The following is a 25,277-nucleotide window of genomic DNA, read 5'->3' on the forward strand; positions in this document are numbered from 1 at the left end:
GTAACTACTAAAATTACCACCTGATCACTCTGAACCTTCATGCATTTCTAATTCATCAAATTGTCCTGGAGGGTTTCTTAAATCAATATTTAGATAGTCCAATAAGAGGAGGGTCTGTACTGGATCTGGTGTTGGGTAATGAGCCTGGCAGGTGACAGACCTTTCAGTGTGTGAGCCGTTAGGGAACAGTGACCACAACTGTTTAAGTTTTAAGAAACCAATAGATAATGATAAGTATGGACCTTATGGGAGTGTATTAAACTGGAGAAGGGCAAATTATGAGAGCATTAGGCAGAAACTTGGGAAAATTAACTGGGTACAGCTGTTTTTGACCAAGTCTACATCTGACATGTGGAATGTGTTTAAAAACCAACTGCACAGAGTACAAAGCAGCTATATTCCAGTCAGAAGGAAGGACAAGGATGGCAATATAATAGAACCTCGAATGTTGAGAGAAGTGATGAATTTAGTCAAGAAGATAAAAGAAAAGTATCTAAATCTTAGGAAGCTAGAATGAAACAGAACCCTTGAATATTATATAGAAGCTAGAAAAGCACTTAAGAATGGAATTAGGAAAACCAGGAGGGACCACAAAAAGCCCCTGGCAAGTATGATTAAAGAGAATCCCAAGGCATTCTATACATGCATCAAGAGCAAGAGGATAACTAGGGAGTATTTTCTTGGGTGCGGAGGGTGTCGGTGAGGTCCTTAATGACTGTTTTACTTAAGGTATTTACCAAGGAGAAGGTGGTGGAGGATAGGAAGATCAGTGCTGAGCATATTAATATGCCAGGGCATTTTGAAATAAATGAGGAGATAATGTTGGGCCTCTTAAAGAGCAGTAAGGTGGATGCCCCCAAGACTTGATGGAATATAGCCCAGGTTATCGAGAGAGGCAAGGGATGAGATTGCTGAGGTCTTGACCAATATCTTCATGTGCTCTCTAGCCACAGGCAAGGTCCTGGAGGACCTGTGAGTAGCCAATGTTGTTCCATTATTCAAGAGGGGAACCAAGGATAATTCTGGAAACTGCAGACTGGTGAGTCTCACATCAGTGGTAGGAAAGTTACTAGAGAGAATTCTTAGTGATGGGATATATGAACATTTCAAAAACCATGGCCTAATTAGGGAGAGCCAGCATGGCACTTTAGTAAATTGATTGAGATTTTTAACGAGGTAACAACGACAATTGATGAAGGTAGAGTAATGGATGCTTACATGGATTTTAGTAAGGTGATTGAGAAGGTCCCTCAGGGCAGGCTCATCCAGAAGATTAAGTTGCATGAGATCCATGGTGAATTGGCTGTTTAGATTCAGATCTAGCTTGCTCATAGAATAGAGGTTAGTGGTCAAAGGGACTTATTCTAGCTGGTGGTCTGTGATTAGTGATGTTCTGCAGGAATTTGCACTGGGATCTCTGCTGTTTGTGATGTATATAAATGATCTAGATGAAAATGTAGATGGGTGGGTTGGTAAGTTTGCAAATGATATGAAGATTGGCAGTGTTGTGGATAGCACAGAAGACTGGCAAAAGATACAGTGGGATATATATCATAGGCAGATATGTGTGAAGAAATGGCAGATGGAATTGAATCCAGCAAAATGTGGAATGTTGCACCTTGGGAGATCAAATGTAAAGAGACAATACAGTGTTAAGGACAAGACCCTAAACAGTGTTGATGAGTAGAGGGATCTTGTAGTCCGAGTTCATAGTTCCCTGAAGGAGACTGCACAGGTTGATAGGGTGGTTAAGAATGCATATGGCATGCTTATCATTATTAGTTGAGGCATTGTGTTCAAAAGTCAGGAAGTTATGTTATATCTTTATAAAACTCCTGTTAAGCCACATCTGGAGTATTGCATAAAATACTGTATATACTGTATCCGGTGCTCCCGATGTGGCCATTTATACATTGGGAAGACCCGCCGCAGACTGGGAGACCGTTTCGCCGAACACCGGCGCTCGGTCCTCCAGCAGTGGCGGGATCTTCCTGTGGCCACACACTTCAATTCCACAGACCACTCCCACTCCAACATGTCTGTCCATGGCCTCCTCTACCGTCAAGATGAGGCCACACGCAGGTCGATGGAGCAATACCTTATCTCCCGCCTAGGTAGCCTCCTTCCTGCCAGCATGAACATCCAACTCACTGACCTCTGTTGATACCCCTGCTCCCCACCCTTATCCCCATCCCTATCCCTATCTATCATTTTAGTCTGGTTCTCTTTCTCTCTCTTCCCCCCCCCCCACTATAATCTCTCCCCCCAGCCCTACCTTTCTTTCTCTTTTCTTTCCCATAATTTTCCACCTTCTCCCAGCCCATTTCCCTCCAGCCTATCACTTCCCAGCTCTCTACTTTATCCCTCCCCTGACTTCTTACCCCCCCCCCCCCCACCCCCGACCATCCCATGTTACCTCACTCCTGATGAAGGGTTTCGGCCCGAAACGTCGTTATTACCTCTTCCCATAGATGCTGTCTGGCCTGCTCAGTTCTGCCAGCATTTTGTGTTTTTTACTTATTTCCAGCATCTGCAGATTCACTCGTGTTGCCTCTGGAGTACTGCATATAGTTCTGGTTGCCCCATTAGGAGAAGAATGTCAAGGCTTTGGAGAGGATGCAGAAGAGGTTTACCAGGATGTTGTGTGGATGAGAGGGCATTGTACTCTGATGAGAGACTGGACAAACTTGGGTTGTTTTCACTGGAGCTTTGGAGGCTAAAAATAGATATATTAGTGATCTATAAGATTCTGAGAGACATAGATAGTGTAGGCAGACAGTATCTTTTTCACAGGGTTGAAATGTCTATGGCTATGTATTTAAGGTGAGGGGGGTAATTTCAAAGAAGTGAGGAGCAAATGTTTTTCAACAGAGAGTGGTGGGTGCCTGGAAAGTGCTGCCTGGGGAGGTGGTAGAGGCAGATACATTGGGGACTTTTAAGAGTTGCTTAGATAGGCATATATTTATGAGGAACATGGAAGGATATGGAGATTGTGTAGTTGGTTTGATTACTAATTTAAATGGTTCAGTACAATATTCTGTAACTCGCTGATTCTTCCCAACTTCTGCTTACTTTATGATTCCTCCTGAGATATGCTGAAGGTAAGTACAAGTTTGGAATTCTGTTTCTCAAAAGATAATTGAAGCTATCTCAAATATTCTAGCTGATTTTTGTTACACGCAGTTAGATCATAGACCAACTATGATTGCCTCGAATGGCAAACAAGTTAGAGGACATTTTAAAAATTTATTCAGTCATGGAACATAGACGCCATTGGAAGGAACATCGAATGACTAACCTCATTTGCTGAGGAGGTAAATAATTTCAGAAAATTTGGATAAGGAAATGAATGGGAGGGTTATGAAGTGCTATGGTCCAGGGCGGGGTGATGGAATTAGGCAGAATAACAGCTCAGCACAGTGTGAAGGCCTGTTCCCATGCTGCAGTGCTCTATGACTACTCCCTAACCAGATGACATCCTTTAGAGGTGACTGGAGAAAAGTTTGACTAAATGTCAGAGGTAGGGTTTTTACATAGCTCTTTATGGGTGCATGGAAAGCACTATCTGGGAGTAGTGGTAGAGCCAGATACAATAGTTGCACTCAGTACACTCTTGGATAGGCACAGGAATGAAAGAAAAAATGAAGGACTATGTGGGAAGGAAGCATTAGATTGATCTAAAAGTAGGTTAAAGTTTGCCACAACCTTGGGGGCCAAAGGGTCTGTACTGTGCTGTACAGTTCTATGTTTTAAGTCAAATTTTTGGACTGCTGGCTGTGTCACATGCCACTGAGGGTAGAAGCAGGATGATTTGGCAGATAACTGCGTGGCTGAGAAGCTGGTGCAGGGGGCAAGGCTTCAGGTTCTTGGATCATTGGGATCTCTTCTGGGGGAAGTATGACCTGTTCAGAAGTGACGGGTTGCACCTGAACCCGAGGTGGACCAATATTCTCGGGGGGCAGGTTTGTTAGACCTTTTGGGGAGGGGAGGGTTTAAACTAATTTGGCAAAGGGGTGGAAACAGGAGTGAAGCGACTCAGGATTGAACGGACGGTGAAAAACTAAAGATAGCATGCAGTCAGACTGTCAGGAAGGGAAGGAAGGTGATGGGATTTAGTTGCAGTCAACAGGTTGAGTATCAAAACATTAGGGATGCAGAATCAGGAAGGACAGCAAATACAGTACTCAAGGTGTTGTATCTAAAAGTGCGTAGTATAAGAAATAAGGTGGATGATCTTGTTGCAATATTACAGATTGCTGGGTATGATGTGGCCATCAATGAATCATGGCTGAAGGATGGCTGTAGTTGGGAACTGAATGTCCAAGGTTACACATTATATCGGAGGGACAGGAAGGTAGGCAGGGGTTGGTGTGGCTGTACTGGTAAAGAATGGCATCAAATCAGTAGAAAGATGTGACATAAGATCGGAAGATGTTAAATCCTTGTTGGTTAAGAAACTGCAAGGGTAAAAGGACATTGATGGCAGTTATATACAGGCCTCCCAATAGTGGCTGGGAGGTGGACCACAGATCACAGCAGGAAATAGAAATGTGAGTCAAAAGGGCAATGTTATGATAGTCATGGGAGATTTTAACACGCAGGTCAATTGGGAAAATCAGGTTGGTCATGGATCTCAAGAGAGCGAGTTTGTTGAACGCCTAAGAGATGGCTTTTTAGAGCAGTTTGTCGTTGAGCCTACTGGGGATCAGCTATTCTGGATTGGGTGTTACATAAGGAACCAGAGGCAATTAGGGAACTTAAGGTAAAAGAACCCTTAGGAACTAGTGATCACAATATGATTGAAATGTGATAGGGAGAAAGTAAAGTCTGATGTAGCAGTATTTCAGTGGAGTAAGGGAAATTACAGTGGTATGAGAGAGGAGCTGGCCAAAGCAACTTGGAAGGAACTGCTGGCAGGAATGTCGGCAGAGCAGTAATGGCGTGCATTTCTGGGGAAAATGAGGAAGGTGCAGGACATTTCCAAAAATGAAGAAATACTCAGATGGTAAAATAGTACAATCATGGCTGACAAGGGAAGTCCAAGCTATGTAAAAACAAAAGAAAGGGTATACACCAAAGCAAAATTTAGTGGGAAGATAGAAGATGGGAAGATTTTTAAAAACCTACTGAGAACAACTAAAAAAATCATTAGAAGGGAAAAGATGAAATATAAAAGCAAGCCAGCAAATAATATCAAAGTGGATAGTGAAAGTTTTTTCAAGTATGTTAAAAATAAAAGAGAAATGAGAATGGACATAGGACTACTAGAAAATGAGGCAGCAGAAATAAGAATGGGGGACAAGGAAATGGCTGATGAACTAAATGAGTATTTTGTGTCAGTCTTCACTGTGGAAGACACCAGCAGTGTGCCTGATGCTGTAGTGTGTGAAGGAAGAGAAGTGGGTGCAGTTACTATTACAAGAGAGAAGCTGCTCAAAAAGGTACATAAAAGGTAAAGGTACATAAATCACCCTGACCAGATGAATTGCACCCAAGAGTTCTGAAAGAGGTAGCATTGGAGATTGTGGTGGCATTAGAAATGATCTTTCAAAAATCACTGGACTCTGGCATGGTGCCAGAGGACTAGAAAATTGCAAATGTCACTCCACTCTTTAAGAAAGGAGGAAAGCAGCAGAAAGGAAATTATAGAACAGTTAGCCTGACCTCAGTGGATGGGAAGATGTTAATTGAAGAGTCAATTGTTAAGGATGAGGTGATGGAGTACTTGGTGACAAGGGACAAGATAGTACAAACCCAGCAAGGTTTCTTTCAGGGAAAATCCTGCCTGACAAACCTGTTGCAATTCTTCAAGGAGATTACAAGTAGGATACATAAAGGGGATGTAGTGGATATTGTGTACTTGGACTTTCAGAAGGCCTTCAGAATCAGAATCAGGTTTATTATTACTAGCATGTGACGTGAAATTTGTTAACAAGGTGCCACACATAAGGCTGCATACCAAGTTAAGAGGCCATAGTATTACAGGCAAGTTACTAACAAGGTTAGAGCATTGGCTGATTGGTAGGAGGCAGTGAGTGGGGGGAAAAAGGATCCTTTTCTGGTTGGCTGCCAGTGACTAGTCATGTTCTGCAGGGATAGGTGCTGGGACCACTCCGTTTTACGCTGTACGTTAATGGGTTAGATGATGGAATAGATGGCTTTGTTACCAAGTTCGTAGTTGATACAAAGATTGGTGGAGGGACAGTTAGTGTTGAGGAAACAGGCAGGATGCAGAAGGACTTAGATAGATTAGGAGAATAGGCAAGAAAGTAGCAAATGAAATACAATGTTGGAAAATGCATGGTCATGCACTTTGGTAGTAGAAATAAATGTGCTGACTATTTTCTAAATGAGGAGAAAATCCAAAAATCTGAGATGGGACATGGGAGTCCTCGTGCAGTACACCCTAAAGGTTAACTTACAGGTCGAGTCGGTAGTGAGGAAGGCAAATGCCATGTTAGTGTAAGGGGTTTCTTCTTTATGTTACTGTGTATGTTAATCAAAATGGCTTCTTTGTTTTGTTAAAAGTAAGAATGCTTCTTTGTTATGATAACTGGAGAGAGAGTGCTTTCTCTCGCAGCTTGTTTGGGTTAAAATTGCTGATAACGAGAATTGTATTCATTTGTTAACCAATTGGGATAGATGTTATTCTCTCTTCTGGGTCTGTAAGCTATTGTTGGAGGGCTTTTGGGGAGTCGGTGCGAGGGGGTGAGAGAGAGAGGACATGATGCTGTAAGCTGGGCGACGGAATGGACCCCGAGCGGGGGTCCGAGGCCAGGGTTTTTGGCGAGGAGAGGAGACGAAGACAGACGTGCCAGGGGCGCTTGGTTGATCACTTCGGGTGGTCCTGAGCTACGAGACAAGGAGGTCTGAGGGGATTGAATGGTGGCCAGAAGACTTCGTTAATTGAGCTCCAACGGATGTGCACGAAGAGGTTTGGACTTTGATAATTTTGGCACCTTTTACTTTTCCTTTTATATTGTATCTCTGTTAAGTACATAGTTCCAGTAAGATCTATAAAGTGAACTCATTTAATCTCATATGGTGTACTGTCTGTTATTTGGTGTGTTGGGGATATCACACATTATCCACACAAGCTGATTACCCAGTTTGGCGGGGCTAAAGGCTGCTCCCCCTAGACGGAAGCAAGCTGAGTGAGCCTGAGGCTTACCAGGGGGTTACATTAGCATTCATTTCAAGAGGTCTAGAATACAACAGCAAGGATGTGATGCTGAGGCTTTATAAGGCACTAGTGAGGCGTCATCTTGAGTATTGTGAACAGTTTTGGGGCCCTCATCTTAGGAAAGATGTACTGGCATTGGAGAGGGTCCAGAGGAGGTTCACAAGGATGATTCCAGGAATGAAAGGGTTATCATATGAGGAACGTTTGATAGCTCTGGGCCTGTACTCGCTGGAATTCAGAAGGATGAGAGTGGATCTCATTGAAATATTTTGAATGTTGAAAGGCCTAGACAGAGTAGATGTGGAAAGGATGTTTCCCATGCTGGGAGAGTTTAAGACAAGAGGAGATAGCCTCAGGATAGAGGGGCGCCCTTTCAAAACAGAGGTGCGGAGAAATTTCTTTAGCCAAAGGGTGGTGAGTTTGTTGCCAGATGCAGCTGTGGAGGCCAGGTCATTGGCTGTATTTAAGGCAGAGATTGATAGGTTCTTGATTGGACATGGCATGAAAGGTTACAGGGAGAAGGCCAGGAACTGGGGTTGAGGAGAAGAAAAAAGTATCAGCCATGATTGAATGGTAGAGCAGACTCGATGGGCCAGATGGCCTATTCTGCTCCTATGTCTTATGGTCAAAGTCAAGAACAATATATTATCAAAGTATGTATATATGTGTCACCATATACAGGCTGAATACCCCTTATCTGAAATTCCAAAATCCAAAAACCTCCGAAATCTCACAAGTGGAAAATTCCACGAGGTGCTAGAAGGTTCCCAGGTGACTTGCAGGTCTCTGTGCATCACAGACAGTTTAGAGAAATGAGCTCACATCTGTAATTAACAGAAGTTAATAAAAAATAGAAAAACATTCCATGAAGTAACAATGAAGATCTTGATTGTGCATTGAAAGAATGGATTCCTCAGCATCAGAGTGAACATATGCGTCTTAACAGTATGCTAATTATGAAACAAGCAAAGATCTATCTTGACAAACTGAAAATTGAAGGTGATTGTGAATATTCAGCAGGCTGGTTCAGAAACTTAAGAAAAGGCACAACATTAAATTTTTAAAGATCATGAGGCAGCAGAGAAATTCGATGAGTTAGCAAAGATCGTCGCTGATGAAAATCTAACACAACAAGTCTACAATGCTGATTGTTTTTATAGCTTACATAAAACCTAAAAAAGAAAACTACAAATACTATGTGCTGTAACCTGTTAATCAAAACATGGCATCATAGGCAGAGACTGAAAGCTGTCTCTGTTCAACAGCTGATTCAGATATTCTCCTGATGCTGTGGTGCTGATTTTGTTACCATGCACACATTATATTAATGGTATGTAATGATTTTTACTGTTAAGTACATATGTGTGATGAAGAAAGACTGCTTATTGCACATAAATTCAGTCAGAAATTATGGCAATCCAACCTATCTCATTATATATTCCAAAGATCTAAAAAAAAATCTGAAATCTGGAACACTTTGAGCACCAAGCATTTTGGATAAGGGGTATTCAACCTGTGTTACCTTAAGATTCATTTTCTTGCAGGCATTTACAGGAAAATAAATAGAACAGAATCTATGAGGAACTACTTATACATGAAGACTGACAAACAACCACTTTTGTAAAGGAAGAAATTGTGCAAATAATACAGAAAACATGAGTTCCAGACTGCCTGAAAGTGAGTCGGGATGTTGTGAAATCAGTTCAGAGTTTAGGTGAGTGAAGGTACCTGTATTCATTTAAGTGGGTCTGGAGGCACATGTTGGGTGGTCAAAATGAGGATGGTAGATTTCTTGAAGTGAACCAAAGGGGTTTTGCTATAATAGATTTGTGGTTACCATTATTGAGGCCAGCTTTTTTTAATACCAGCTTTATTTAATTATGTAAATGAATTTCCCAGCTGCCCCAGTGCTCCAGAACTCTATCTGCCAGTCCAGCAATATAATTTCTCTGTCCACAAAGAGTTGTATATGGGTACGGAGTGTGCAGGACACTGAAGTTTACAATTGTTAAACTAACCTGCAAAGAATTAGCAAGAGGAGATTTGGCAACGACACAATATAGCACTCTATTGGCAGAGGAAGTACTCTGCACAGCTCTGATTTAGTCAGTGGGAGGAAATAAACACAAGGATGCGACATAAATTTCAGCAAAACAGATATCCAGCTGATGTGCACCAGATTAAAAAGGAGTAATGTGGGTGGCCTGATGGGGATGGTGCAGACAGGGAAGGTGGCGAATTTCACACACAGCTGAACGTCTATAAGATTGCTGGGAGTGGAGGAAACAATTGCAAGCCAGGTGATATCTTTAAAGCCCACTGAGTGGAGAAATAACAACAGAAAACTGAGCACATTGTTACTGTGAATCATCATGAGGTACTTCACAGAAATGCTAACAACCAGAATTTGACATGTAAGGGGACATCAAGTCATGGGAATAAAAGCCAAAGAGGTATGTTATAAGGTTGGAGAGAGAGGGAGATGGCGAGAGAGTTCTCAATAAGTTATGGCTGATCTGGCCATAGACTCAGCTCCACCTACCTGCCATTTTCTTATAACCCTTTAAGACCCTTTAATTTCCCTGCTATACAAAATCTATCTAACTCTGCTTTAACTATGGAAGGCTATGTAAGAGGGCAGGGTTGGATTGATCAAGATTCAGTAGGGAGAAAGTTTAGAGGAGTTGATATTTCAGCCAAAACCGAAAGGTAGCAATGCGATTGCAGCAGGACATAAGACAAATTGGAAGAATGTGCCAGAAAGAGGCAGATGAATACAGTTTTGGTGAATGTATAATAATACATTTTGGTAAAAAAGAACAATAGTGCAGACTATTATCCAAATGGGGAGAAAATTCGAATAGCAAATATGAGGAAATCTGCAGATGCTGGAAATTCAAACAACACACACAAAATGCTGGTGGAACACAGCAGGCCAGGCAGCATCTATAAGGAGAAGCACTGTCGACGTTTCCGGCCGAGACCCTTCATCAGGACTAACTGAAAGGAGAGATACTAAGAGATTTGAAAGTAGTGGGGGGAGGGGGAAATGCGAAATGATAGGAGAAGACCGGAGGGAGTGGGATGAAGCTAAGAGCTGGAAAGGTGATTGGCGAAAGTGATACAGAGCTGGAGAAGGGAAAGGATCATGGGATGGGAGGCCTCGGGAGAAAGAAAGGGGGGGGGAGCACCAGAGGGAGATGGAGAACAGGCAAACAACTAAATATGTCAGCAATGGGGTAAGAAGGGGAGGAGAGGCATTAATGGAAGTTAGAGAAGTCAATGTTCATGCTATCAGGTTGGAGGCTACCCAGCCAGTATATAAGGTGTTGTTCCTCCAACCTGAGTTTGGATTCATTTTGACAGTAGAGGAGGCCATGGATAGACATATCTGAATGGGAATGGGACGTGGAATTAAAATGCGTGGCCACTGGGAGATCCTGCTTTCTCTGGCGGACCGAGCGTAGGTGTTCAGCGAAACGGTCTCCCAGTCTGTGTCGGGTCTCACCAATATACAGAAGGCCACACTGGGAGCACTGGACGCAGTATACCACACCAGCCGACTCACAGGTGAAGTGTCGCCTCACCTGGAAGGACTGTCTGGGGCCCTGAATGGTGGTGAGGGAGGAAGTGTAAGGGCAGGTGTAGCACTTGTTCCGTTTATAAGGATAAGTGCCAGGAGGAAGATCGGTGGGAAGGGGTGGGGGGGGGGGGGGGGTGACGAGTGGACAAGGGAGTCGCGTAGGGAGCGATCCCTGCGGAAAGCAGAAAGTGGGGGAGGGAAAGATGTTCTGGGTAGTGGGATCCCGTTGGAGGTGGCGGAAGTTACGGAGAATTATACGTTGGACCTGGAGGCTGGTGGGGTGGTAGGTGAGGACAAGGGGAACCCTATCCCGAGTGGGGTGGTGGACGGATGGGGTGAGGGCAGATGTGCGGGAGATGGGAGAGATGCGTTTGAGAGCAGTTGATGGTGGAAGAAGGGTAGCCCCTTTGTTTAAAAAAAGGAAGACATCTCCTTTGTCCTGGAATGAAAAGCCTCATCCTGAGAGCAGATGCGGCAGAGACGGAGGAATTGTGAGAAGGGGATAGCATTTTTGCAAGAGACAGGGAGGGAAGAGGAATAGTCCAGTTAGCTGTGAGAATCTGTAGGCTTATAGTAGATATCAGTAGATAAGAAAATTCGAATATTAGAGGGACTTAGGGGTCCTTGTGCAAGACCCCCAGAAGGTTAATTTACAGGTTGAGTCTGTAGTAAAGAAGGCAAATGCAAAGTTGGCATTTATTTCAAGGAGAATAGAATATAAAAGCAAGGTGATAATGCTGAAGTTTTATAAGATATTAGTCAGGCCGCACTTGGAGTATTGTTAACAGTTTTGGGCCGCATATCTCAAAAAGGATATACTGTCATTAGACAGAATCCAGAGGATGTACACAAGGATTATTCCAGGAATGAAGGGGTTAACATATGAGGAGTGTTGGCAGTTTTGGAGCTGTAGTCAATGGAATTTAGAAGAATGCCGGGGGGGGGGGGGGGGTTGGATTTCATTGAAACCTACCAAATGTTGAAAGGACTAGATAGGGTGGATGTGCAGAGGCTGTTTCCTCTGGTGGGCGTATCCAAAACTAGAGGACACAGCCTCAAAATTGAGGGGTGACCTTTTAGAAGAGGTGAGGAGGAATTTTTTTAGCCAGAGAGTGATGAATCTGTGCTCTGTCACAGACTGTGGTGGAGGTCAAGCCCATGGTATATTTAAAGTGGAAGTTGATCGTTTCCTGACTGAACAGGGCATGGAAAGTTATGGCGAGAAGGCAGGTGTATGGGGTTGAGTGGGATCCAGGATCAGCCATGATGGAATGGCAGAGTAGACACGATGGGCTGAATGGCCTAATTCTGCTCCCATGTCTAATGATCTTATGGTCTAATTCCTTGGTCTTACTAACATTGAGCGCAAGGTTGCAGCAACACCAAACAAACAGCTGATCTACTTCACTGTACGACTCCTAGCAACCATATGAAATTCTACCAACAATAGTAGTGTCATCAGCAAATTTATAGATGACCTTCAAGCTGTGCCTGGCCGCACGGTTGTGGTTGTACAGAGTGTACAACAGTGGACTAAGCATGCATCCTCGAGGTGCAGCAGGGTTGATTGCTAGCAAGGAGGAGATGTTATTTCTGATCCACACAGACTGTGGCATCTAGGTGAACAAGTCAAGGATCCAGTTGCAGGGGAAGGGACAGAGGCCCAGGTTCTGAAGCTTGTTAATTTGAACTGAGGGTACAAATGTGTTGAATGCTGAGCTGTAATCATTGAACTACAGCCCGATGTGGTATTGCTTTGTCCAGGTAATCCAAGGTTGAGTGGAGAGCTAGTGAGATTGCGTCCGCTGTGACAATAGGCAAACTGCATTGGGTTCTTTCTTAGGCAGTAGTTGATCCTCGCCTTGACCAACCTCTCAAAGCACTTCATCACAGTAGATGTGAGTGCCACTGGGCGATAGTTGTTGAGGAAGCTCACCTTGGTCTTCTCGGGTACTGGTATGATTGTCGCCCCTCAGAAAGGAATTTTCAGTAGCATTATCACTCTTACAGAACTGTGCATTAATCCGGTGATCTTGCTAAAAATGTCAATGAAGTTGCTGTCAGTGTCTCACAAATGATACTGTAAACTCAGAGTTCGAAGTATTTTCAAAGTGTATATAAAATATACAATCTTGAGATTCATTTTCTTGCAGGCATCCACAGGAAAACAAAGAAACAATAGAATTCATGATGCACCACATATAATAAAGACTGACAAATATCCAAAGAGCAAAAGAGGACTAATTGTGCTAATAATAAAAAAGTAAATAAATAATACTGAAAATATGAGCTGCAGAGTTCAAAAAGTGAGTCCACACACTACAGAGTCAGTTTAGTGCAAAAGCGAGTGAAGCCAGTCCAGGAGCCCAGTGGTTGCATGGCAATAGCTGCTTCCAAATCTGGCAATATGGGACCCAAGACTCCTGCACCTCTTGCCCGATAGTAGCAGTGAGAAGAGAGGAATATGGGTCAAACGCAGGGGGCGTGATGGGCTCAGGTCAGGGACCCTGGGGTTGAACACTGCTTCATTTTCCACTCTCAGGTCTTGACGCTTTAACATGGCTTGAAGTCTACCCAGGTGCTTTCACTTTCTGCGATGGCCAATCTTCGTCCACTTCAAGGTGCCATTCCTGCAATCCCATGAGCCAAGTTTGACGAATCCTTCAGGAGACTGTAAAATTTCTACTTCATTTAGACGGTTCAAAAGTACATTTCTAAAATAGAAATTACAGGCAGTGGATTGCAGTGATCATAATTCAGGAGAAATTTATCTTGTAGTTATATGAGCTGCCTGCAAAACATCACTATATATCACATGTCATCTTGGGCCACATCCACCCTCAAGTAATCTCACCAAACTATTCACATATCAAAACATCCCTGTACTTGCAGTAATATTTGTGTCTTCATCTAAAAACATGAAAACCCATCTGCAGCAAGGCTGCCAAATGAGGAATTATGGATTGTGGACTTCTTGCATATCTACAGGCAGTCGCTGGGTTACGTACGAGTTCCGTTCCTGAGTCCGTCTTTAAGTCGGATTTGTACATACGTTGGAACAAGTACATCCGGTATTATTTAGTGTCAGTTAGTAAAACATTTGTCTTAGTATATAGTATATATTTTACCTTTCTATGCATATAAAACACTTAAGAAACATATGTATTCCAATAATTAAACCACTGCGTTGCTTAGTAATAATTGTAGCTTTCATCAGGGCAGGGCCTTTCACATGCTCCATTATTCTCATTTTATCCATTATCCTTTAAAATTGTTGACCGACTGTAGCCTAGCGCTTTTCCAATGACCAATGGCGTTTCACCCTTTTCCAAACGCTTTATTATTTCCACCTTATCTTCAATTGCGATCACTTCCCATCAATGGAACAGAAACACTGCGGGCAGCGGGTCCCGAGCTCCGCCGGCTCCCAAGGTCTGCTGGGTCCTAAGGACCACCGCACTGAAACAGGCTAAATGGGACAAGTGGGGTCTGTGCTGGGTAGGGGTATTTGACCTTCCATAATATTCCGTGTGGGAATTTAAACTGGAGGTGGCAGTGTTTTTTTTTTACGAGGTCCAGTTGCGAGCTCGACATCAACCCGGCACGGATGGTACGGGAGTCACTAGATCGACATCAATCTGGCATGGGAGCGGTCTGTCACTAAATTGAACTCAGGTACCTCCGTTCTCCAGCCCGGCGCTGATCTCACGGTGCCACCAGCCGACTGGAAGGGGGATGTCTGTAAGTCAGATGTTCGTAACTCAGGGACTACCTATATTTGCCTGATTTTCCGCAGAAAGAAATACTATGTGGGTGTACATAATTCACGGTTATACCACCATTGTCCACTGTGCCGCAGTGAATTTTCCTCCATTGTCATGTCACTTCTCTCACTGCCATTTGTAAGATTTTGAATGCTCAAATGGTTACTCTACTTCCAGCACAAGGGCATTTCCCAAGTACATCACTGAAAGTGCTCTTGTCTTAAGAAAGCAATTGTTTTTGAGTTATGGAGTGTAAAGGTAAAGTAGAAGGAATAGTTAAAGGTTCTGTTCATTCCTTAATTCCATGTGGCAGACTAAAACCCTTCCATGGTATCTTTTCAACTGAATTTAATTGAATTGAATTGACTTTATTTCTTACATCCTTCACATATATGAGCAGTAAAAATCTTTACATCTCTGTCTGAATGTGCAATGTGCAAATTATATTAATTAAAGTACAGTAAGATATACAACAGAACAGTCAATATAGCTTAGAAATACAATTGTGTCAGTGTGAATTAATCAGTCTGATGGCCTGGTGGAAGAAGTTGTCCCAGAGCCTGTTGGTCCTGGCTTTTATGCTGTGGTACTGTTTCCCGGATGGTAGCAACTGCAATAGATTATGGTTAGGGTGATTTGGGTCCCCAATGATCCTTCGGGCCCTTTTTACATACCTATCTTTGTAAATGTCCCAAATTGTGGGAAGTTCACATCTACAGATGCACTGGGCTGTCCACACCACTCTCTGCAGTCCTGCGATTGAGGGAAGTACAGTTCCCGTACCAGGCAGTGATGCAGCCAGTCAGGATGCTCTCAATTGTGCCCCTGTAGAAAGCTCTTAGGATTTGGGGGCCCATACCAAACTTACTTAACTGTCTGAGGTGAAAGAGGTGCTGTTGTGCCTTTTTCACCACACAGCTGGTGTGTACAGTCCACGTGAGGTCCTCGGTGATGTGGATGCCGAGGAACTTGAAGCCAGTCAGGATGCTCTCAATTGTGCCCCTGTAGAAAGTCCTTAAGACTCATGATGAACATCTTCAACTGTTTGAGGTGGAAGAGACGCTCGTGTGCTTTTTTCCACCATATAATCAGTATGTGCAGACCAAGTGAGGTCCTCGGTGATGTGTATACTGAGGAACTGAAAGCTTTTCACCTCTTAACCCCGATCCATTGATGTCAATAAGGGTTAGCCTGTCTCCATTTCTCCTGTAGTCCACAACCAGCTCCTTTGTTTTTGCAACATTGATGGAGAGGCTGCTTTCTTGACACCACTGTGTCAGAGAGATGACTTCTTCCCTGTAGGCTGCATCGTTATTATTTGAGATAAGGCCAATCAATGTAGTATCATCTGCAAATTTAATTAGCAGATTGGAGCTGTTGGTAGTGAAACATGGGTATACAGAGAAAAGGAGGGGACTTAGGACACAGCTGTGCTGAGGTTTAGAGGTGAAGAGGTGAGGGACCCCACTCTGTATATAAACGTACAAATCATACAATCAGTGGCTACTTTATTAGGTGCCTCCAGAATCTAATAAAGTGGCCACTGAGTGTACGTTCGTGGTTTTCCACTTCAAAGTTTGACGTGTTGTACTTATAGAGACACACTTCTGTGCACCACTGTTGTCTGTGTGTGCCTGCACTTAACTCCTGGTGGAGTTGTCGGGGTGCCGTCATGACAAGCTTTTTGCACCGATCTTTTTGGTGATTGCTCATTGTCTTGGGCATCTGAAACCTGGCAGAGGCCATCCCCCTCCAGGTTTTTTTTTAATGAGATCGAGTTGCTAGCTCAACACTCAACCCACACACAGATGGAGAGTGTGCAAGGGAGCCGGCCGGATCTGAACTCAGGACCTCTCGCCCCGAAGTCCAGCACTGATGCCACTACGCCACCAGCTGGCAAACCACTTTTGTAATGTGTGGTTATTTGAGTTATTGTTGCCTGCCTGTCAGCTTGAACCAGTTTGGCCATTCTCCTTTGACTTCTCTCATTAACAAGATGTTTTTCCACTCAGAATTGCCATTCACTGGATATTTCTTGGTTGTTGCGCCATTCTCTATAAACTCTAGAGACTTGTGTGTGAAAATCCTTGGGAGTTGAGCAATTTCTGAGATCAATAAACCACCCCATTTGGCACCAACAATCAAAATCACTTAGATCTTATTTCTTCCCCATTCTGATGTTAGGTCTGAACAACAACAGTGGCATCACCATCACTGAATCCCCTACTATCAACATCCTAGGGGTTACCATTGATAGGAAACTGGACAGGTCTAAACACCATGGCTATCAGAGCAGATCAAAGGCTAGGAATCTTGTGCAGTGTAACTCACCTCCAGACTCCCTAAAGCCTGTCCACTATCTACAAGGCTCAGGTCAGGAGTGTAATGGAATACTCGCCACTCGCCTGGACGAGTGCAGCTCCATCAACACTCAAGAAGCTTGACACCATCCAGTACAAGGTAGCCCACTTGATTGGTACCCCTTCCACAAGCATCCAATCCCTTCACCATCGATGAACCGTTGCAGAGTATGTACTATCTACAAGATGCACTGCAACAACACATCAAATTTCTAAGGCAACACCTTCCAGACCCACAACCACTACCATCTAGAAGGACGAAAACAGCAGAGACCTGGGAACACCACCACTTGGAAATCCCCCTCCAAGTCACTCACCATCCTGACTTGAAAACATATCGCTATTCCTTCATTGTCATTGGGTCAAAATCATGGAATTCCCTCCCTAACAGCACTGTGGGTGTACCTACACCTCAGGAACTGCAGCGGTTCAAGAAGGCAGCTCATCACCACCTTCTCAAGGGCAACTAGGGATGGGCAATAAATGCTGGCTTAGCTGGCAATACCCACATCCCGTAAATGAATAAATAAAAAAAAAACCTCATAACTATGTGTACTGTTATGCATTGAGTTGCTGCTACATAATTGGCTGATTAGATAATTGCATTAATGAGCAGGTGTACAGGTGTACCTAATAAAGTGGCTACAGAGTGTAGCTATGAAGTTTCCTTTGTTTGTTCTCCATTCATTTGCAAGGACCTTATCCTCAAATATCAGAAGGACTCTTTACATACCTGGGGTTGGTGAGCTTGTAGCATGACTTCCAGATCTGCAGCATGTGCTTACAGGTGACCAGAGCTTCATCAGGGCCCCTGCACACTGATTCCAGCTTTACTTTAGTGAACAGTAATCTAAAAAGAAAGAACATATAAATGATCCTCAGAGAATTTTGCAGAACAGCAGCAATCTATTCAGCCTAATGCGCTTCTGGCAGCTCTTCAATAAAGCTATGTGATCAAGGCAGGGGTTGAGAGGGAAAATAAATCAGTCATGATCGTATGGCAGACAGACTCGATGAACCAAATGGCTAATTGTGCTCCTATGTCTTAAAATGGTAGTGTAGCATGTAGTGTAACACTTTATAGCACCAGCATCACTGTCGATAAGGCGTTTGTACATTTCCCCATGACCATGTGGGTTTCCTGTGGGTGCCCTCGTTTCCTCCTACATTTCAAAGATGTATGGGTTAGGGTTAGTAAGATATGGGCATGCTATGTTGGCACCAGAAGTATGGCGTTGGTTGTGGGTTGCCCCCAGTACATCTTCAGACTGTGTTGGTGTTGACACAAAATGATACATTTCACTGTATGTTTCGCTGTTTCAATGTACATGTGACAAATAAAGATAACCTTTAAAAACCTTTAGTGGGTTAAGATCCAATCATGTTTGGAAGTCGCATATAGATATTTCTTGTAACTAACAATGAATTTGATAAGCTTTAGAAACATCTCATTAAGCTTTTCTTCCCCTTTCTTCTCCTTTAAGGCACTTCTTAAATCAGTCTTTGATAAAATCTTTTGCTACTTGTCCTAACAGTTGTCAAACCATGTTAGATTGTGCACCTGTGAAATGCCTTGGATTTCATTATTTCATTAAATATTATATATTAATGAAATATTTTATATTAATGTGAATCAGGAATGAGGGTAAATAGCAAAGAAAGCACTATCAACCTCTATGTGTCCCACTATCTGGTGTTTTCAATGTTTTCTGATTTTTTTAATATGAAGGTAAAGGAGTTTAGCATCATAGTGAATGAGAGGTACTGAAAAATGTCAAGGCTCCTGTTTCTAGTAATTCTGTCCAGATGGTGATTCTTGAAAGAATATAATTTCCAGATATTGCCCAGCTCTTCTTAGTTAGGCCTCTTCGTGCATGAGCCTATTCTCTGAGAGCTGTGCAGTTCCTCAATCGCTGGACCATTACAGCTGGATACTAATATCCATGTAGAAGAACCAAACAGTGCCCAAGAGTGGACTCCCAAGCTTAGCTTTTCCTAACCAAGGATCACTGTACCTGGAATTACAATGCAACTCACTTTAAGTTATACACTTTAGAAGGTTGAACCTGAAAGCAAAGTACAGAGTTAATGGCAGGATTTTCAACAGTGTGGAGGAACAGAATCTTGGCGTGCACATCCATAGATACCTCAAAGCTAACACACAAGTTGATATGGTGGCCTTCATCAACTGGGGATTAAGTTCAAGAGCTGCGAGGTAATGTTGCAGCTCTAAAAAGCCCCCATTAGACCACTTTTGGAATATTGTTTTCAGTTCTGGTCACCTCTTTAAAGGAAAGATGTGGGAGCTTTAGAGAGGGTGCAGAGGAGATGTACCAAGATGCTGTTTGGAGGTCAAGCTCGTTTGTGCCTGTCAGAATAAAATGTAAAGATAAAAATTGTAGAGAATTTTGGTTTTCAATATATATTGAGGCCCTAGTTAAGAGAAAAAAAAAAGAAGTGCGTAGCAGGTAAAGGCAGGTAGGAATGAGTGGCTTATGAAGTATAAGAGATGCAAAAGAACATTTAAGAAAGTAAGCATGAAGTTGCTCTAGGAGACAAGGTGTGGGAGAATCCTCAGGGATTATACAGATTCGTTAAGAGCAAAAGGATTGCAAGGAACAAAATTGGTCCTCTGGAAGACCCGAATGGTAATTCTTGTGTGGCACCAAAATATATAGGAGAGATCTTAAATGAATTCTTTGCATTTGTCTTTACCCAGAAGACAGATACAGAGATTATAGAAGTGAGGCAAAGCAGCATCAACTTCATGGACCCTGTACAGATTACAGAGGAAGAGGTGAGGCAAATCAGGATGGATAAATCACCAGGGCCTGACAAGGTGTTCCCTCGGACCCTATAAGTGTCATGGTCTGGTCTGTGAAGTCTGTGTTCCGGTTCACGGTCAGGTCCATAGACTCTGGACTCCGGGTCTTCCGGCTGTCCCTTGTTTCAGTTGGGCTTAATCATAGGCACCTGATGCTCGGCTTGGGGCTGGGAATATTAGTGGCCCTGGGTTCGAGTGTAGGTGCTGGTTCGTCTTGTCAGTATCCTGTCCTTGCCTCTGTGGGGTAAGTCAGGCCAGTTTTGCTGTTACCCTGAGGCTGGACTGTTCCCTTCCCTTCCCCTTCTTTCTGTAGCCCTTGGCTGAAGCCTTGCCTGCCGCCTTTCGCCTGGAGTTTCACCTGCGTCCTCGCTGTCAAGTTCTACTGCCAGAGCAAGACAGGAGCCTTGTTGTGTCCAGATAAGGAACCGTCTTTCGTTGTTTGGAACTGTCTCTTTGTGTCCTCACCTTCGCTAGGTAGGTCTGGCCGTTTGCCGCTACCTTGTGTTAGGAACCGCCTTGTCGTGTTCAGCTTTCTGTATATGAGTCCCAGCCCTATGTCCTGTTCCCAAGGAGGGGTCCCGGCTCTGTGTTCTGCATTCCTGTCTCCCAAGAGCAAGGCTCTGTTCTGCGTTCCTGTCTCCCAAGACCAAGGCTCTGTTCTGCGTTCCTGTCTCCCAATACCAAGGCTCTGTGTTCTGCGTTCCTGTCTCCCAAGAGCAAGGCTCTGTTCTGCGTTCCTGTCTCCTAATACCAAGGCTGTGTTCTGCGTTCCTATCTCCCAAGAGCAAGGCTCTGTTCTGCGTTCCTGTTTCCCAATACCAAGGCTCTGTGTTCTGCGTTCCTGTCTCCCAAGACCAAGGCTCTGTTCTGCGTTCCTGTCTCCTAATACCAAGGCTCCGTGTTCTGCGTTCCTGCCTCCCAAGACCAAGGCTCTGTTCTGCGTTCCTGTTTCCCAATACCAAGGCTCTGTGTTCTGCATTCCTGTCTCCCAAGACCAAGGCTCTGTTCTGCGTTCCTGTCTCCTAATACCAAGGGTCCGTGTTCTGTGTTCCTGTCTCCCAAGACCATGTCCAGCCCAGGAGTCCTGCATCCTGTTGCCTTGCCACTTCTTGTCCTCGCCTTGATCCGGAGTCCGATCTTGAGTCAAAACCCAGGTTCCGGGTCCCTGTCCAGTCTCTGACTTGGAGTCCTTGTCCAGGTTCCAAGTTCCTAGCTCCAAGTCCCTTGTCCAGGTCCCGCTTTCCCAGTCTAGTTCTAGCCCAGGCCCTGTATCCTAGTCTCGTCCAGCGTCATTTCTTCCCCACTTCCCTTGCTTTCTTGACACACCTAGTCCTGTCCCTAGTACTTCAGTGTCTGTGTCTTGCATTTGGGTCTGCTCTCAATGCCCACCTTATGACAATAGGAGGCAAATGAAGTAAATGTCAGGGCCCTAGCAGAGATATTTAAAACATCTATAGTGACAGGCGAGATACCAGAGGATTGGAGGATAGCCAATGTTGTTCTGCTGTTTGAAAAGGCTCTAAACATAAACCAGGAAATTATAGGCTGGTGAGTCTGACATAAGTTGTGGGAAAGTTATTGGATGATATTCTAAGGGACGTGATCCTGTATATAAGTATTTGGGTAGACATGGACTAATTAAGGATAGTCAGCATGGCTTTTTGCATGGTAGGTTATGTCTAACCAATCTTGTAGAGTTTTTCGAGGAGGTTACCAGGAAAATGGATGAAGGCAAGGTAGTGAATGTTGTCTATATGGACTTTTGACAAAGGCATTTGACAAGGTCCCACATGGGAGGTTGGTCAAGAAGGTTCAGTTGCTCGGGATTCAAGATGAAGTAGTAAACTAGATTAGACATTGACTCATGGGAGAAGCCAGAGGGTGGTAGTAGAAGGTTGCCTCTCTGACTGGAGGCCTGTGACTAGTGGTGTGCCACAGCAGAGATCTGTGCTGGGTGTTTTGTTGTTTGCCATTTATTTCAATGATCTGGATGATAACGCAGTCAGCAGATTTGTAGATGGCATCATGATTGGGGATGTAGTGACAGTGAAGAAGGCTATCGTGAGTTGCAGAGGAATCTGCATCAGCTGGAAAAATGGGCTGAGAAACATTAGATAGAATTTAATGCAGACAAGTGTGAGGTTTTGCACTTTAGTAGGACCAACCAGGGCAGGTCTTTCACAGTGAATGGCAGAGCACTGAGGAGTGTGGTAGAACAAAGGAATCTGGGAATACAGGTTTATAGTTCATTGAAAGTGGTGTGACAGGTAGATAGGTTCGTAAAGAAAGCTCTTGGCGCATTGGTCTTCATAAATCAATGTACTGAGTACAGGAAATGTGATGTTATGTTGAAGTTGTAAAAAACATTGATGAAGACTAATATGGAATATTTCGTGCAGTTTTCCTACCTACAGGAAAGATGTAAACAAGGTTGAAAGAGCACAGAGAAAATTTACAATGATGTTGTTTGGTCTGGAGGACCTGAGTTATAAGGAAAGATTGAATAGGTCAGGTCTGTATTCTTTAGAACATACATAGAAGATTGAGACATTTGACCGGGGTATAGATAGGGTAAATGCAAGCAGGCTTTTTCCACTGAGGCTATAACCAGAGGTCATGGGCTAAGAATGAAATGTGAGAAGTTTAAGGGGAACATGAGGGGAAACATCTTCACTCAGAGGGTCATGAGAGTGTGGAATCAGCTGCCAGCACAAGTGGTGCACATGAGTTCGATTTCAACATTTAAGAGAAGTTTGGATAGGTACCTGGATGGTAGGGGTATGGAGGGTTATGGTCTTGGTGCAGATTGATGGGAGTAGACAATTTAAATGATTTTGGCATGGACTTTTGGCAGGGCCAAAAGGCCTGTTTCTGTGCTGTACTTCTCTATGACATTTAAGAGACTCTTAAATAGGCACATAAATGAAAGGCAAATGGAGAGCTACGTTGGAAGGGTTAGATTGGTTTTTGGAGAAGATTAAAATTGTGGGCCGAAGCATCTGTACACTGCCAAACTGTTCTACGTTCTATATACTTATCAGTCTACACTGATCTGTGGTCATTGCTGGACAATGGATCAGATTTCATGTCAGACAGTTCAGTGATAATAAATCCGATTATGATGGTGTTCAGCATTGGAAGTAGCCCTGAATCATTACATATGACCATAAGATGTAGGAGCAGTACTATGCCACTTGGGCCATCTAGTCTGCTCATCCATTTCTTTGTGCCTGATTTATTATCCTTCTCTTCTGCATTCTCCCACCTTCTCCCCGTGAGCTTTGACACCTATCAACCTCTGCTTTAAATATACCAATGGCTTGGCCTCCACAGCCATCCTTGGAAATTAATTCCACAGATTCTTCATCCCCTGGCTAAGGAAATTCCTTCTCATCTCTGTACTAAGGGGACACCCTTCTATTCTGAGGCAGTGCCGTCTGGTCCTAGACTATCCCACTATTGGAAACATTTGTTCCACATCCACTCTAGCCTTTCAGTATTCAACAGGTTTCAATGAGATCCTCCTTGTTCTTCTTAAACTTGAGCGGGTATGGCTCAGAGTCATTAAACAATCCTCATAAGTTAACCCTTTCATTCCCAGGTTCATTCTTGTGAACCTTCTCTGAACCCTCCACAAAAGCTATTACAGGGATACACATCTGCCCTCACCCCATCCACCCACCACCCCACTTGGGATAGGGTTCCCCTTGTCCTTACCTACCACCCCACCAGCCTCCAGGTCCAACGTATAATTCTCCGTAACTTCCGCCACCTCCGACGGGATCCCACTACCAAACACATTTTTCCCTCACCCCTCTTTCTGCTTTTTGCAGGGATCACTCCCTACGCGACTCCCTTGTCCACTCGTCCCCCCATCCCTTCCCACCGATCTCCCTCCTGGCACTTATCCTTGTAAATGGAACAAGTGCTACACCTGCCCTTACACTTCCTCCCTCACCACCATTCAGGGCCCCAGTCAGTCCTTCCAGGTGAGGCGACACTTCACCTGTGAGTCAGCTGGTGTGGTATACTGTGTCTGGTGCTCCTGGTGTGGCCTTCTATCCATGATCTTTTCCCTTCTCCAGCTCTGTATCACTTCCGCCAATCACCTTTCCAGCTCTTAGCTTCATCCCACCCCCTCCGGTCTTCTTCTATCATTTTGCATTTCCCCCTCCCCCCACTACTTTCAAATCTCTTACTATCTTTCCTTTCGGTTAGTCCTGACAAAGGGTCTCGGCCCGAAACGTTGACAGCGCTTCTCCCTATCGATGCTGCCTGACCTGCTGTGTTCCACCAGCATTTTGTGTGTGTTGTTGTTTGAATTTCCAGCATCTGCAGATTTCCTCGTGTTTACAGGGATACTTGTACATTATATCTGCAAGTATCTGTTTGCTCAGCAGGTGCAGTTTCCTTGTCTGAATCAGATGGTTGCCAACTCAAACCTTGGGACTGCAAAACTTTTCAGCAAGGGAATGACAAATTAACTGGATTGGCAGCTGGATTGATTACTGCAGTTTGAATCTCACCATAGCAGATGGGAAATTTAAATTAGTAAAGGCTGGCCTAAAATTTAAAATTTAATATTTAAAAGATGGCATTAGTAAAAGTAAAAAGATAAAACTCCCAGACTGTTTAATCATCCAACTTGTCCACTATTCTTCAAGTAAAGAGACTTGTCAGCTTTATTTTCTTGTTTGTTTTTTGTTAATTTTAAAGATTCAGCACAGTAGCAGGCTGTTCTGGACCAACGAGTGTACGCTGTCCACTTGCACCAATGTAACCAGCTAACCTACTAACCCCTATGTCTTTGGGAGAAAACCGGAGTGATCAGATGAAACCCACGCGGTCATACTTGGGAGTGTGGAGGAGTAGAGGGATCTGGGGGTACATGTCTACAGATCCCTGAAAGTAGATAGGGTAGTTAAGAAAGCTTATAGAGTGTTAGCTTTCATAAGTCGAGGGATAGAGTTTAAGAGTTGTGGGGTAATGATGCAGCTCTATAAAACTCTGGTTATGCCACACTTAGAGTACAGTGTCCAGTTCTGGTCACCTCACTATAGGAAGGATGTGGAAGCATTGGAAAGGGTACAGAGGAGATTTACCAGGATACTCCCTGGGTTAGAGAGTATGGATTATGATCAGAGATTAAGGGAGCTAGGGCTTTACTATCTGGAGAGAAGGAGGATGAGAAGAGACATGATAGAAGTATACAAGATATTAAGAGGAATAGATGGAGTGAACAGCCAGCACCTCTTCCCCAGGGCACACTGCTCAATACAAGAGGACATGGTTTTAAGGTAAGGGGTGGAAAGTTCAAGGAGGATATTAGACGAAAGTTTTTTACTCAGAATGGTTGGTGCGTGGAATGCACTGCCTGAGTCAGTGGTGGAGGTAGATACACTAGTGAAATTTAAGAGATTACTAGACAGGTATATGGAGGAATTTAAGGTGGGGGGGTTATATGGGAGGCAGGGTTTAAGGGTCGGCACAATATTGTGGGCCAAAGGACCTGTACTATGCTGTATTGTTCTATGTTCTATAGGGAGAATGTGCAAACTCCTTA

At 43.8% G+C, this 25,277-nt stretch overlaps 1 protein-coding gene across 1 annotated transcript in view; it reads right to left on the minus strand.

The window, feature by feature from the left end:
• The window catches only part of ttc7b (tetratricopeptide repeat domain 7B), a 470,560-nt gene that overhangs the window by 170,714 nt on the left and 274,569 nt on the right, over positions 1 to 25,277 (minus strand). Inside the window, exon 16 of the mRNA XM_073039387.1 lies at positions 17,624 to 17,740. Within this exon, the coding sequence (XP_072895488.1) occupies positions 17,624 to 17,740 (117 nt within the window). The remainder of the gene's footprint in view (positions 1 to 17,623; positions 17,741 to 25,277) is intronic.

Source organism: Hemitrygon akajei, chromosome 3 (genome assembly GCF_048418815.1).
Source record: "Hemitrygon akajei chromosome 3, sHemAka1.3, whole genome shotgun sequence".
Lineage (NCBI taxonomy): Eukaryota > Metazoa > Chordata > Chondrichthyes > Myliobatiformes > Dasyatidae > Hemitrygon > Hemitrygon akajei.